Genomic DNA, 16,021 nt, shown 5'->3' on the forward strand with positions numbered 1-16,021 from the left:
CCCTGGAATCACTTATTCACTTGAAGGTAGAAAGCGTGAATCAGCCTTTCCCACCTGCACAATGCAGTCTGGAATCTGCCATTGACGCCCTGACATGATTTCTCCCATTAGCCTGGACCCTCCCTCTGGCTTACTCCTAGGTCTCTTTTATCTCTTATCAGTACATTCGATTAAAAGAAATTAAGCTAAAAACAAAGCCAAAACCATTGCTCTTGTGTGAAGGGAGGGCATGCGCAAGAACGGTTCTCTAGGCGAGGCTGCGGGTTGCCGTTCACCCATCCTCGTGCGTGTCCCCTGTGCCGGGAGCACGAGTTTGCGAGCTGGTTGGCTGGGGTTAGGGGTACAGTCAGCCTGTGCTTACAGGGTGGGACATGGCCAACTGGTTCTCACTGAGAAAGAACATCCACGGTCGTACTGGCACATGCATTAAACCAACAGAGTTAAACGCCCCTACTCAGTTATATCCAGCCTTTGTGAACTCAGCGCCAGCGTCCCTCTTCAGTTCGCTTTGGCTCTTACGCCAGTATCCAGACAAACTGTGAGGTGGGAACCAGTGACTTGGGGAGCACAAGCGACCAAGGCGAGATGTTGACAAGCATCATTCAGACCTCAAATTTGACACGAAGGCAAAAGGGGAGACTTTTCTAAGAGGAGATTTTTTTTTCCTCCCCAACAGAGGCGATAGGGTCTGAATGAACTGAATCGAAATATAGCCAGTTTTCAAGCACCCACGGGCGAGCTTTTACGATTTTTCTGTGGCAATTCACAAACCACTGGATACGTGATGCTGTGCTAAGAGGAACTGAAGCCTGTCAGGTTAATTACACAATATTAGGTACGAAAACAAACAGTGCAACACAAAACGTAGCTACATCATTATTTGCAGTAAATGTTAACTCTAAATAAGTGCAACCTGTCCGTAAATGCTTTGCTATAAACTAATCAAAAAAATAAAATTTGATGGATAAACATGAAAAAAAAATTCTCACTGAGAATTTTTTTTTTAAATATCAGCACTCATTTAGAGTTTGGGATTTGTGAAAGAAAGCTTTAAAAGGAGCAAACCTGATTGGCTGTGGCTGTTGCTGCGAAGGGGACACTTGTTGCAGGAGTTGTTGCTGCAGAGACAGTGGCTGACGTAGCGCTGTGCATCATGGGTACTTTCAGGAGGGGAACCATGGGAGCAATGAACAGGAGGGTGTAGCATTATGGTAATAGAAGTGGTATTTTGGCATGGTGAATATCAGAGCAGCAAGCCATCATGGGTTAAACCAGCAGATGGCATGCAATCACAATGCAAAGCAAGGAAGCATGGGAGAGAAATAAAAAAGGGAAAATAGCTTATTACAAGTACAATTAAAGGAAGTTTTAAAACATAATCAGTGATTCCCAGAAAGGCCAAAGCAGATGACTTTGGTTGATGTATTTATCAACATTTTTACTTCTAACAATTTATCATTCCCAATTTGGAGCCTGTGGTTGTAGGTACTAACGGTTTCCCCTAAAAATGCAAACCGTGACATCCAATGAAGTAAGAATATGTGATACTCGTTTTTGTCATTCTGAAACATCCAAGGCTCAACACGTAGGCCTAATTTGGGGTAGGATACTCTTTGGAATTAATTGTGGTTAAATTGAACATTTTTGTCAATCTGGGGGTGCTTTATTTTTGAGCCAAAATTGCTGGAGGTTGGGGTTTATTCTGGGTTAATCAACGGTAGAGCAAAAATCGTGGCCTTACTGTAAATTCTAACATAGTTATGGCGAAACAGCCAGGCAAATGTGGCCAGTGTTTCTTTCTCTTTATTCTAAATGGAACTCATCCATACGTCCTAAAGACGGACTTTTGCACCAAGGCACTGGGTGTGTAGGGATAACGATACAGCATTAAAATATAACATCTAAGGGAGTGCTAAGGGTCAAATAATCACCACGAATAAATAAACACTTAAAACTAAAAAGGATACTACAGCAAGGCAATTCAGACATTTGTTTTCAAAATACATCCATTTATAATTTTTAAAAATAAATACTTCTGGGAAACTCTGATAAACTCTAACACACAGCAAAGAGGAGATAAAGGCACACCGCTATGAAACTTTAAAACATTGATGAATTAGCCTGCCTTTCTGATAAAGTCAGCTTTTTTTCCCTCTTACGCTAAACCACATAAACTATAAAGAGAAACAAAATACAGATCATTAAAAAGCAGTACTTGTGGTTTTATGTCTTGCAGTGGTTGTTTTAGCACAGTGGTTATTCTCGTCACATTAAAACGATCATTTTCTTAAATAATACAAGTACATTTTAAAAACCTATACATTAACTCTAAAGCCAAATAAAGCCTTCAGATCTACCATTTCCTAGAGCATTTCTACCATCTCTGAAATAAATTTCAAGCAAGTGAAGGTACTGTACATAATATAAAAGACAAATAAAAAAAGGTTGAAACCTACCAATACTGGTAGCGGGTGTCATGCACAAAACTGACCCTGCATGTCATGCAATGGTGGGTGGAAAAAGTGAATAAAGGGAAAGAAACAGGTTAGCGGTTTAGAGTTAACATTCAAAGTGAGATTGAAGCACAACCAGAAATCAGTAGGGTTAGTTAACACAGTCTTTTAGAGTTATTCACATTTTTAGTACTGACACAAGTATCTCTGACTTGTTGGAAGCCAATATTACTCAAAGCTCACTCCTTCCATACTTTTCACGCTTTTTACTCGGATCCATCAACATGATTCTTCTAAGAATGACATGTGACAATGTCGAGAGTGTCCTTCCTCTAAGACCTCCAAGTATTTTACAGACATCATCGAGGTAATCCTCCAAGGTAGGAAATGGGTATTTTACAGATGAAAAATCTGAGGCATAGTAACTACTCCAAGGTCATGCATAGTGTGGGTCGAGGGTAAGGCTAGAAATAGAATTTCATTCCTAAATCTAGGTCGGGGTTTTGTATTCACTAGATTACACTGACCTTATTGCTTTACAAGTTTGCTTGTTTGCTTGTTTTGTGTCAAAAACAATGTGAAAATCAAAACAGTAACTAAGATTCCGTATCCTCCAAATCAAAGGCTGGCAGGTCAGGTGAATTTTCGATTATTGCCTGGAAGCCCTACAGCCTAGGAAGACTGACCGTTCTTATGACAGAATGACCTGGATGTGTACGTGATCTATTTTCTGCTACAAGATTCATCATGATAAGGGAACGGTGCCTAGCAATAAAGCCCAAAGAGCATAGAGGCAAAACAGTGCCGAATGGGGGCCGACTTAGGACCAGGCCTAGCTACTGTGTCACGGCTGCTATTAGGTGATCCCTGAGGGAGCTCTTTGGCAAAACTCCTAGGAAATCTCAGGTTGGTGTCCAGAGGAGGGAGGGGGCAGAGGGTGAGCGGGAGGGAAGATTTCAATCCCTCCAGGGAAATAGCTGCCTTCCCTGCGGATGGCCTTATGAATGTACCTGAATCCGAAAACTCTGACCCTGAAGAGAAATGTATGTGGTAGAGTACTGAAAAAACAAATTATCTACTTCCAGTTCAGTTCCTTAGAATAAAAATCAAGATAATACAAGGATTATATATCTGAAGACGGGGTGTCACGGGGGTGACAGAGCATTCGTTTTTAATGAATGAATGAAAAGTCTCTTTAACAAATGGGTGTACCCACTTAGGGGTTTAGAACTGCCTTCTGAGATACCGGGGGAAGAGTCTGAGATGTGTAGACCTTTGTTGTCTCTGCTGAACTGTCCACATCGGAGGGATACTTTCTGCTTGATCTACATCTTGGTCAGGCTGATGCTAACCAGTCAGGAACAGAGGTTATTTAGCTGGGTTATTACTGGATTCTTCAGCAAACGCGTGCTAATGAATCTGACTTTACACACACACACACACACACACACACACCTGAAAATCCTTCTCTTTCTCCAGCCCTATCTTTCTAATCCTCATAAACAAACTTCTAGACAGTTGCCTGTTCATAAATTCTCACTGCCTTGACCCCACTTACTCTTTAATCCTCTCCAAGTTGACTTCCATAGTCAGGTCTCTACTCCATCTGCTACTGTCCTCAAGAACTCCCTATTTCTGCCATTAGTAGGAGCTCTTCCATCTTCATCTATTGTGAGTCTTGGTGACATTCAGCACTTGGCCACTCCCTCTGTAATAAACCACTCTTTTTCCTTGCATTTTCTGATACCCCCTCCTGCCCCTCCCCCACACACACATAGACACACACACACTCTATATGCTGGAGGTTTTCAGGACTCAGTTCTTGTTCCTCTTCATCTACTATTTTTCTGGGCATATCATTCAATCCAGGATTTAAACACTATCTATAAGGGCTCCTGGGTGGCTCAGTCCGTTAAGCGTCTGCCTTCGGCTCAGGTCATGATCCCGAGGTCCTGGGATTGAGCCCCGTGTAGGGCTCCCTGCTCAGTGGGGAAGTCTGCCTCTCCCACTCCATTTTCCTCTCCCCCTCCTCAGGCTCTCTCTCACTCTCTCAAAGAAAGAAAGAAAGAAAGGAAGGAAGGAAGGAAGGAAGGAAGGAAGGAAGGAAGGAAGGAAGGAAGAAAGAAAGAAAGAAAGAAAGAAAAAGAAAAAGAAAGAAAGAAAGAAAGAAAGAAAGAAAGAAAGAAAGAAAGAAAGAAAGAAAATCTTTAAAAATACATACGTGCATACGGACATACATACTATCTATAAGCTCAAGGCTTCCAAATTTATGCATCTACCTTCCCTCTTGAAATTCCCTGCTCCAGCTCACCAACAAGCCGAAGCAGTCTTGTTTCTAAAGTGCATCTTATATTGATCTGTCTGTACATCTCTATGCCACTCCTCCAGTCCTGATCGCCATTGTCTCTAGGCTGGGCCATGTCATGACATCCTAACTGGTCTTCCTGCTTGCCTTCCGTCCCCTGCCTAATCCTCTCCACTCTTCACCTTTCTAAATACAGGTCTGTTCACTTCTCTGCTGGAAATGATTCACTGTCTTTTCATTGCCTTTAGCATAAAGGCCCCCTACGGTCCACTCTCTATCTCCCCTGCTCATTCCATACCCCTGTCGGGGGTGGCGGGGGGGGGGGGGAGCACCATGACCCAGGCTGATTAGCCTTTCATTTCTTTGAATTGAACACGTCACACTTTTGTCCTCATTTTGGGCTTCCCACGAGCTGTCCCCTCTGCCTGGAATAATCTTCGCCCCCTCTTTTCACCTTCCTGGTCTCAAGGTGCGTATCACTTCTTTGGAAAACCGTTTGATTGTTCTTTTACTTATCTCCATCCGCCATTTTAATCAGTTTACTATTTTCAAGCTTACTGAACTCTCCTTTTTCACTCATTGGCCTTATAAAGCATTTAAGTTATATATTTATATGGGCATTATTGAACATCCGTCTCTCCTCCTCTCCTGTCAACTCTGGGAGGACGGGATTCGTGTCTGTCTAAGTCTCTGGGGCACGCAGTAGGTGGTCAATCGGATGAATGAGGGTTCTCGGTCATTAGCGGGTGTATTGGGAGCAGCTGGTTCCTAAAATGTATTGACTTGTCAATGACTTCATTTGGAAGCGAACCGTGGCTGGATTCAAAGTCCTCCCTACACAAATTCTGCTCTTCTCTTCATTCCAGTGCTGTGGTGGAGGGTGGGGGATGTCTTGGAGAGCCTTCCTGGGTCATGGCTGCGAATGTCACAGGGTCGCAAACCACCACCAGCAGCTCCTACGGCCACACTGAGCGGGGACTAAACCTGTCACCTGAGCTTCAGTTCAGGACGTGGCTGAATCGCTCGACCAGATTTGTTTGATGAGCCTCTCTCTCTCTGTGGTCTAAAAGTGATATGAACGTTGGAGACGCTTGGCTCTGGCTGTGCGTGGCCATCTGGCTCAGTGCCGGACTCTGCTCCTCGTCTTTTCTGCCTCTGCACCCTCTTCCTATCCCGTAAGTACTTTGCACTGCGGCTACAACGAACAACTCGCGATCCCTCAACTACGCTCTCCCCAACCTAGACTGTCTCCCCCTGCCTGGGATGCTGTTCCGCTACTGGTAAAATCTTCCTTTCAAAGTCCTAAGCTAATGTCTTCTCCTTCAGACAGTCGCTTCTTTCTCCGTGTCCTCTGTCCCCACCCCCACCGCACCTGCTGATGGCCCAGACACTACTTCTGTCTGCACTGGCAAGTGGCTTTGCTCGCACTCCAAGGGGCCCTTAACGCTCGGCACTGTATTGGTTTTTCCCCAGTTCTGAACTCCTTTGTCTTCTCATTACTGGATCTGGAGCCCAGAACTTACTCTGTGTTCAAGAACTGTTTGCCGAATTAAGGGAGGCAGATATATTTCGCTGTGGTTATACAGGTCCACTTTCCACTAAGCACTGCGAAATCTTTCACCAAGGTGTGTGATAGATGACCTTATGTAACCTTATGGTTTCGAATCATTAGGCAATATTTATACTAGTGCTTTTCCTTGTTCTATGTATTCTGTACATCCAATATAATGAAATAAATCAGAGAGGGACTCGGTGGGTCTTTCTGTTCCGACCAGCTGAAGCATTTCACTAGGGCACTAATTCTATCAACAAAGACTTCTCATCTGTTCTCTGCTGCGGTTGCACAAATATTTCAACTCTAGAATCTGTGAGTCAGGATGCTCTGGATAATTCCACGAATTATACATTCCACTCTGCAGCACAGACACGCAGCCTCAGTTTTTCCATCTGCAAAATGCAAATAATTATGCCTGCCCCTGGCAGAACTATCTCGAAGAATAGTGAGACAATGCCTAGGAGAACACTTACGGTAACACAATAAACCTGTCCGAGAAATGCCGAGAATTATTACCCTGCTCTTTTTGTGAGTGTGTGTGGTTTCTGCCACTGGCCTAACGTAGCAAAGAAAAAGTATTAACTCCTAGATTAAAATAATCCCTATCAAAAAAGGAGAAAAGGAAAAGTCTCACGCACTACAAACGTGCTAGGACATCAACCAAGGTGATAATTATATGAGCATGGCTTTGGAGAAGAATCCCATATGTTGCACAATGTTTTGTATTCCTAGCTCCACACCCTGGAGGCAGGATTCCTAAAATCCAAATTCACATGGTGTCCATGGGGGAGTTTTCGTGAGATATCAAAAACTTCATGTGGGGAACAGATGGCAGGTGGCTTGACTGGGATGCTCAGGTCACCGTGTCTGCAAATATTGACCCATTATGTCATATGCCTGTAACTAATACATGTGGTATGCCGGTTACACCTCAGTGAAAAAAAAAAAAAAAAGAAAAATTAGGGATCTTAAAAAAAACCACCCCAGAATTTCACTCCGAATGGCCTTTCAGTAAAGGCTAACCTCCAGGAACACGTGAGATGCTCTGTGTTTCATATATACGATCATTGTTGATAGAAAGTACTTACAGAAAAATCAAAATCTGTCACTTTAAAAATAACGGGCCCACCATCTACCAAGTCACAAGAACGATTTTTGAACATCGTCACTTAATTTGCAGAGATTTAAGACAACAGTAATTAACAAAGAATGATTATCATTACTGTTTTAAAATTGAGTTGAAAACGTGGTTTATGAGAAAGAAAGCCCGAAATAAAAACTAGAGCCAAAATAAACAGAGATTTCCGTCAGGGATTTAAGTGGGGGAACGATCACGCTAACTTGCTTTTGATTGAATTATTTTCTCTTTCATCATTTAAGAAAAACATGTGAAAACTTCTTAGAAGTTGAAATACTATTGCAGAGCACGAGAGCCACATAGCTGTTCACTAGGATATTGATATCATGTTACAGATGGAAACATTTGTAATTCACAGAATGAAGTGGGCCAGGACCCACTTTTGGGCTCTGAAAGTCCACACAACTGAGGGTTGCCCGACACACTGGGACAGTTTTTAAAGAATCCAGCAGGGGGCGGAAGTGCACAACAACGGCAGCCAGGACAGCCTCCCGGTCCTCAATCCCATCATTCCATCAACAATAACCGGGGTCACTGCATAAGGGATGTTATCCATTCTTGCTTTGGAAGTCTTTAAATGGTTTCCAGGTGAAATATTTTAAAATGAGGATTCTTGCAGTGATTTAACAGAGCTGTCATTATTGCACTGAAGTCCTAAATACGAGTTAGAGGCCTTCAGACTTCCACACGACTTAGGTCCAAGGTTTCAAAGGCAGTGCCAGGAAATGGTAGTGAAATTGTTACCCAGTCTCCAGAAACAGACTTGCCCTTTTATGTTCTACCCCCTCAGTACATTCCTCCCTAATTTTTTCTCCTAAGATATCTAGTGACGAGGTCTATAAAAGCAGATGCTTAAGGAAATCATTTAAGACCTCGAGGTAAGTTTACCTACTAGAAATTATTTTACACCCATGTTATAGCCAGTGGGTTACAAGTACAAGTCCTGCTGTGCTACATACCTGCTCTGAAATGTCACTAGCTAAGGTTCTAACAGAACAGGAGGGCAGCCCCCGTAAGTGCTGACGTAGAGACTCACGCTACAGGTCTGCAGGTCTACTTAAGAGAAGAGCAGGAGTGAAATATGAAAACTAAACACTAAGAACCGTTTTGCTTACCTAATTTACATGCTTACTATAATAAATATCGTTGACAGGTTGATCATTGTTTTCAAGGTGTAGCTTTTGTACAAAGAAAACCACAGAAATACCTCTTCGACTCCCTCCCATTGTTAATTCCTGATCAGCTACAGGATTTAAAGAGATGGATGATAGACCCAAAACGTCCAACCACGTAGCTTAGGACCAACAAGGTCTTTGTGATAAAATTGTTGTTCGCCTATATTTACCTTCGAGTCACTCTCACGGGATGAAAATTTGGACTTCAGAACTAAGAACGAACGGACAGTCTCCTCACAAAAGCGTAAGTCACTCTGGTTCTTTTTTTTTTTTTTTGAATACTAGGAAGGTTTTATTTACTTTGAGGCTATTATCCCTGCTTCTATGCAGACCAAAAAGTCAAAACCACGATCCATTTAAGGTGACTCTGTGTTTGTATATGGTGTACGTCGGTCTGTGGTCAGGGAGGTGGGTAAGAAAAGGGGGAGGGTTGCCACGCATTACGCTTTTGTTCCTTCACTTCTATCTGAGGTTTTATGTCTGCCAAGCTCTAAGGGAGAATTCTGTGACTCCATGTGTGGAAGCTGGGTGGTGTCATGTCATGGGACGTGGGACTGGTCACAGGGACACTAGGCGCCGGCTCTTTGTGCCACCTTGGGAAGTCACCTCCCATTTAGGGGGCCTCAGTTTTGTCATCTGTAAAACAATCGCCTGCATGAGGAGATCACGAAGAATCCTCTAAGCTTGAGATCCTGTGATTAACAGAATTCATTTCTTAGCGGAAAGATACAGTTAATGGACCTCAGCAGCTACTGTTATCAGGCATTGGCTTAGAAACTGAGGATAAGAGCGCTATTGGTGCACTTGGTGAAGTTGAGAAGGATGGCGAGAGAGAGAGGATGAATGTAAAACATGAGTAGAGGATTGCTTTAATTTGAATAGCCTTGTCTTTTTCTTTCTTTTTTTTTTTTTTAGTGCTCTGAATAGAAATAGGAAAAAAAGGTTAGTATTCACTGGAATTGCTATTTTTAGGTCATTCAGGGTTAATGACAAATTTCAATTGTCACACATAAAAGGTCTCGTTGACGTAAACAATTTTACACAGCGTGTGTAAATACGAGGAACTGAAAGGCCTCACTGCTTGTCTGCTTCTCATGGGTTCAGCCTGTCACTTCACTACAAAATATTTGGCTTTAGAATCCTAGCAGCCTTCAGCTATCATTCCAAGCAAAGTCAATATAGCTCGGTAGCTAGGACAGTGCTGAGTCTCAGGCTGCATTGACTGTACCTTTACAAGCAAACTAGATGCCACCGAACAGCTGAAAGGAATGAGAAGAAAGCACATGACCGGAAGGGCACACGGACACAGGACTCGGCACTGTCAGGGCACGCACCTGTCGGAATAAACGCCGTGTGCTGCTGCAGCTGCGCACTGCTGAGAGCCTGCTGGTAGTGCAAGACGCTGGGGTTGAAGACCGTGCTGGCACCGTTGCTTTTTTCAAGTGCTTGTCTCTTTGGTAAAGGATGAAGAGCACCAGGAGGAAAGGCCTAGAAGTAAAGAATTGGATAAGACATGTATAACTCAAAGTAACCACGCCTCCAGGGTCCACAGAGATCATCAACTACAACATTCTTTTTCAAAATGACAGCTAAGGAGATGCCTCCGCCATGCACCTTAATTTAAACAGCGGCAATGTCGAATGAGTGAGAATTTGTTATTGAGAGCGAAAGCATGACTTCTGTAACCCAAAACGGTAGCATCTCAACTAAGGAAAAGAAAAACTATCAAGCAACACCAAAAAAAACAAAAAGAAAAGAAAAAAAAAGAAAAAAGAAAAGAAAAAAAATGGCTTCAGCTTTTAAAAATGAGTTAAACTATTCTAAGGGGGGGGAGAAGCATTTGTGTTATTATTAATACCTATTCTCTTCATTAACTAAATGGCAATTGCTTGGATTTAAAGGTTAATAAGAATTATAAGGAGAATTTTCCGAGGCAAGTAATTTAAATTTGCTTCACTCTTTTGGAAAAGGTATTAAAATTTGTTAGGATTAATTTATTTCACAAATTACGTATGAAAATGAGATGACTAAACACCTTATTGAATTTCCGCCATTAATTATTAATAATGATTGTTTGCAACCAATTTTACAAGTAATACAAATCTCAGATGGTTCTCTGAAAAGCTACATGCAAAGCGAAAGGTGAAAGGTCAAAGTACCAGGTCTACAGATGCTTCGAGAGGTCGCTTCATTGCTTTGGCAGTCGACTGAGTCTTTTAATAACAGGCAGCGAGCACATGATGGCAGTGGGCCAATGGGATTCAAGCGAATTAACATACAGGTAAACAGCAAGCAGAGGTGCATCATGGGAACGGCATTGCATTGTGGATAGGTGAGAAGGAAAAAAATATTCTGAATGCAATATACAACGTACAAAACACTAGGCATGCACAACAACAAAAATGTTCTCTAAAGAAATGAATATTACACCTTAAATTAGTATCGAAGCAAAAATGCATCTACTATACCTTAGTTAAAAGCATATAAGAGAGTAAAATATAGATGTTTGAAATTCAGGAAAGTTAATTAAAACAGCAGCTTGCATACATACCATAAGCATTTTTTATATTGCTTCAGAAAAAAATGCAAAACTTTCAAGGGCCATAGGACTGAAGAACTTCTGATAAGTTAGTTTTCGAATGTAAAGTAACCAATGCGCTAAGTATAAGATCCGAGTCAAAAAAAAAAAAAAAAAGATATTATCTTCAACTTTTGTCAAAGTCATTTTTAATGAAGATCTAGCCTAACAAAATGAAGTGGCAAACTGAGACAAGAAATTCAGGCAAAAAAATATTCAAACACAATATTATTGAGGCAAAACTGTTTGGGTTTGGATCTTAATTTTTGTCTGAATCATGTGGATAATTGTCTCAATTCTTCCCTTCAGTCTGCTAGCGTGAATCTGGTAATGCGGGAGCAGGTTCCAAACTTAACAAGTTTTGAATTTGAAGGGTAAGTTTCTCAAATTTCCCACTCTCCATCCATTACACTGTTTCTACCGACTAACTTATCGTCCATTCTGTGTTCCACTACATTTGAAATTATAATTCAGTTTATCTCAATCAACTTACCGGATTACGCTAAGAAAATACCCTTGAAAAAGGTATTTCGTGTTCTCAGCTAGCAGAATCATTTATATTTAATAATTCTGTGTGTACTTTTAGTTATAATCAGTGACCAACCCAGCTAATGAGAAGTGGAACTCTCAGCTAGAACAACAGCTAAAAATAGCAAACAGCTAAAAAAAAAAAAAAAAAAAAAAAAAAAAAAAACCCAGCAAAGGACTGCTTGAAATATTAGATGTAAAATAATGTTTTTAACTTATAACCGTACTTCGGGGCAGGTAGTCTCATTTAAACAGCTGAAATAATAACAAAGATTGGTTGAATCTTCACCACAGTAAAAAAAATTTTCCTATTCCTTGATAATTGCTGTAAAAGATGGAAAAATTCTATGATGGAATTCTGTGAAAAAAAAAATCAAAGGAATAGCTCCAATGCAAATAAAAAATGAAATACCCCTTTTCTATGTGTAGCACAATAGGTAAATCCCTAAGGTTTGTGTAATCAATACAAAATGTTCTAAAGTTCTGAGTTGGAACCATGGCATTTGAAATAAAACAGGATAGTACTAAACTCTCAAAATGGGAAACAATTAATGACATTTTCCATTGCAAATCACGGGCTTTTCGTCATCATTTGATGATTCAGGATCAAAAGTATAGAGATGACAGGAGGTAAGGTAAAGATGGGGGGGTAGAAATAAAGTGGGTAGGGAAAGGACTGAAGGCAGAGAAGGGATTTAGAACAGTCAATAGAGAAATGTTTTATAAGGCGGTGTTGAGAAAGGCCATCAAATAATACGAAATCAGTGTTCTGAAAGTAGGATTGCAACATTTTTAAAACCCAGAGAGCCCCACAATAAGACGGCTGCTTTGTAATGGGTATTCTTTCTTCAGATATAAGTTCCCCATTAGGTAACTCCCATGACTCCATGTTCCTTTAAAATCTTCGGTTGCTGTAGAGTTTTTAGATTGCTAAATAATGCCTTTCTTGACGCTGAAATTAATCTTTGCTAACTACAAAAGGCTGCATAGCCTGTTCTCCCAGAGTGCACTGAGAACACCAACCCGGAATCATTTTGGCCTCAACCTTCTGGACTCAGTTCTCCTCACTTTTCCAGTCCTCAGGAGTTCCAGAGCAAATCTACCGTTGGGTTGATTTTGTCTGCTGTGCTAATTGGAAGACTGATTATGTCTCCAAAGGCTGGTATTTATGAGCAAAATTTCGATTTAACAAAGCAGCGTTTAATGAAGTCTCCGAGTAGGAAAAGAAATATTAAATATTTCTCCCTAGGATAATCACCTGGAAGGTTAATATTCTTTTTTCTGATCTTAGATTGATGAAGCTTAATGTCCATAGAAATGAGAATAACCTAGGAATGTGAAGAAACCGAGAGCTCTCCACTGAGCTGGACAACAACAGCATCTCGTTTTCTCCCACTGCATATGGTGGAGAAGTTATCTTTCCTAGACGCAAATGCTGTGTCTTTTCAAGGAAGCCTAAGGTTTTTGGAGGGCGGAGCATACCTATCAGGATCTTGCACACCTCATGCTTTGAACCACATGTGTAGAGTGCATTTTAAAAAAATCTGCGTGGATTAAGAATCACATTATAATATGATTTTGTAGTACAGAGATACTCTGTTTTAGAGAATACGATTGGTCTTTTGGCGTCTGTTTAGCTACACTGAAAGGTATTCAGGCTTAGACTAGACCTGAGAGATAACTGAGCCTGCTGGGTCTTGGGAACTTCCTTAGGCACCTAAGCAGAGAAAGAGGTTCTCTTTCGTTGAGCCTCTGCTCTGTGTCGGTCACGGCACCCATTCTGGCTGACCTCTCTGGGCCACCTGCAGGTCTGTGCACACGCAACGGGGTTTTCCTTTCTCTGGGTCAAAGAACAATCCAACCGCGAATCAAGGCGTGCAAACCAAGGGCCCATGCCAGCTTAGGGGCAAAGACCAAATCTGAGCCGTCAGAAAATCCTGACGACAATCATCAGAGTTGCCGTTTTAATGTGGAAGAAAGGGATGTGGACAAATAGGATGGAATTCAAAGTTCCTTTACGTGATTTCTTGGACAATTGAAACTTCTCTAGCTGATGGCAGCTGGTCCTGCTTCCTTTTACAAAATAGGAATCTGTGTAGGCCCATTGTGGAGCGTGTGAAGGAAGACTGCTTGATTGAAGTTCAGACACCCTTTGTGTGAAAATGACCAAAGAGAAGCTCCTGTCTGGCAAATTTTTGCATTGAAAAAATATATCTGGCAAGGATGATGCTCACGTTTTGAAACGTATTATAAAAGAGTCGGGCTCTAAAGGAAATAAATGGCTCCTTTTCTGGAATCAGAGCTTTAAGTGCATTTTCAGGGTCCAATTAATCAAAAGAGGGAAATCCCAGACAATAATACAAACTGCATGACAGAAATTCTTTGTGTTGGGATAGGGAGCCCAGGCGAATGGAGTTCTAATATCTTCTGACTGTAATCATCACTCCCATTTGTTCTTTTAAATAAGGAAATAAAATAAGAGGGTTTTCTTCAGTGTATCGAGTAATCTTGCCGCTAGAGGAAGAACACTTTGACTTTATCCAACTGCATCGAGGCTGGTTCAAATGAGCCTCTCACTTCAGCTAAAGAGACATGACAGATTCAATAATTTTCATGTCATTGTCAGAAAGAAGCTGGCTTTTGTTCTGAAACTGTATTCCTTTGGGTTGTCTTTGACGATGTTGCAAGATCCCCTGAAATATCAGAACTCCAAATTTGGGCACAGTATGACAGTCCCAGGAACTATGGTAACTAACTATACTGACACCCATGGCAGTAACATCCACGCGCCTTGATGAGTGTGACGTGCAAAGGTGGGGGAAGGCACATGGCAGCTCCCAGAGGGCTACAGGCTTGGCCTCACAATATCAGGTTGAGGAGTGACATGTTTGTGTCAATGGCCATTTCTTCCCTTCTCCCCATCGCCCACCACTGACCTATCCGGGCTGCACTGTTCCTTCGGTGATTGACGGATATACTGATTGTGGGTGTCAGAACAGGTACTTCCATAAACCGGCAGATACAATCAAGGCTCAGAGAAATTCAGGGCTCAGCTCTCTGGTCACAATTAGTACCAGTGTTTCGTTGTAGCAACAGGTATTTGAGGTATAGGGATGAATTTTTTTCACACCCCCAGAACCTCATCTCCTCCCCCGGTGGCCAGAGACGGCTACTGTGACCCAAGCTGAGCCAATCATGGAACGCTATTACTCCAACCATGAGGACAGCCACCAGAATGATGTTTAACTGTTTTTTAGGTTTTTTTTCTAATTAGAACCGCTGTAGAAGGTGCTGTTTTCTCTCCTGGCAAAAGACACAAGAATGTGCCGCACACACGTCTAGAACCGTGTCAGGGTTGCACTGGAGAGCCTGGTCTTAGAAGATGGAGCTGATATGGCAAGAGAAGCGGAGAGAGGAAAAAAAAGGGAGATCTACTGGTTTTCCAGTTTCTGGATCTGGGCACCCCTAATCTCTACTTGACTTTGCCTCCCTTTGGAGGGCACCACAGGAAGTCCAACTTTTTAATTTAAGCTCCCACACTTGGGTTTTTGTCTCTTGCAGCCGGAGTCCTGACTAACCTTGGGGCTATCCTTGGTACCCAGTTATGACTTACAACGTCAACGCAGTGGAAAAAACGTGTGTTCTGTGCCTAACAATCACTTAATTTAGGTTGACCTGAAATAATGATTACAGTGAAAACAGTTTTACTTCTCACAGGATGAGATCCTCAGTAAGAGGGTGGTCAGACAGACTCCACACTGGAGAAATGTATAAGAAACCTCCCTTGCTCACTAAGAGTTCCTTTCTCATCAGCATTAAGTAACCGATGTACTCCTTTGTATTCTCATTACTGGATCTGGAACCCCAAACTTACTTTGTGTTCAAGATCCGCTCCTCCCCTCCCCCAGATCCATTCCCAATTACAGTTTTGCAAACCGCTCTTTAACTAGAACAAAACAGGGGGAGTATTTCTCTGTACTGTAGTTAGAAGATTGTGTTTTAAAGTCCTCTCTGTCTCTTCTAAGGAGGGACGGCCCACTGAGTCCCCGCTGGACCCCATCATGCGTTTCCGTCATCACCGAGGAGCACTCTCACTCAAGTGCAAGCTCCTCGAGGGCAAGAAAACCCGCTAGTTTCTGGATGTTCCCGACAAGTGTCTATTGCATGGCAGGTCTCAATGTGTGTTTTGAATGAGTCAGTGAATGAATGAATGAATGAATGAATGCACTGTGTCTCGCATATATTATAACAGAGATATATATTATATCTCTGATAAACCAGAGATCTCA

At 41.9% G+C, this 16,021-nt stretch overlaps 1 protein-coding gene across 5 annotated transcripts in view; it reads right to left on the reverse strand.

The window, feature by feature from the left end:
* MBNL2 (muscleblind like splicing regulator 2) overlaps positions 1-16,021 on the reverse strand; it is a 154,239-nt gene that overhangs the window by 23,978 nt on the left and 114,240 nt on the right. For 2 of the 5 annotated variants that reach the window (XM_045810980.2, XM_087865038.1), the window contains 2 exons: positions 10,786-10,839; positions 9,961-10,114 (listed from right to left, as the gene is read on the reverse strand). In XM_045810980.2, coding sequence (XP_045666936.1) covers positions 9,961-10,114; positions 10,786-10,839 — 208 coding nt within the window. Of the gene's footprint in view, positions 1-1,065; positions 1,161-9,960; positions 10,115-10,785; positions 10,840-16,021 lie in introns of all 5 variants that reach the window. The other 3 variants (XM_045810981.2, XM_045810983.2, XM_045810982.2) reach the window with 3 other exon arrangements.

Source organism: Ursus americanus, chromosome 10, assembly GCF_024610735.1.
Source record: "Ursus americanus isolate L20-20 chromosome 10, mUrsAme1.1.p, whole genome shotgun sequence".
Classification (NCBI taxonomy): domain Eukaryota; kingdom Metazoa; phylum Chordata; class Mammalia; order Carnivora; family Ursidae; genus Ursus; species Ursus americanus.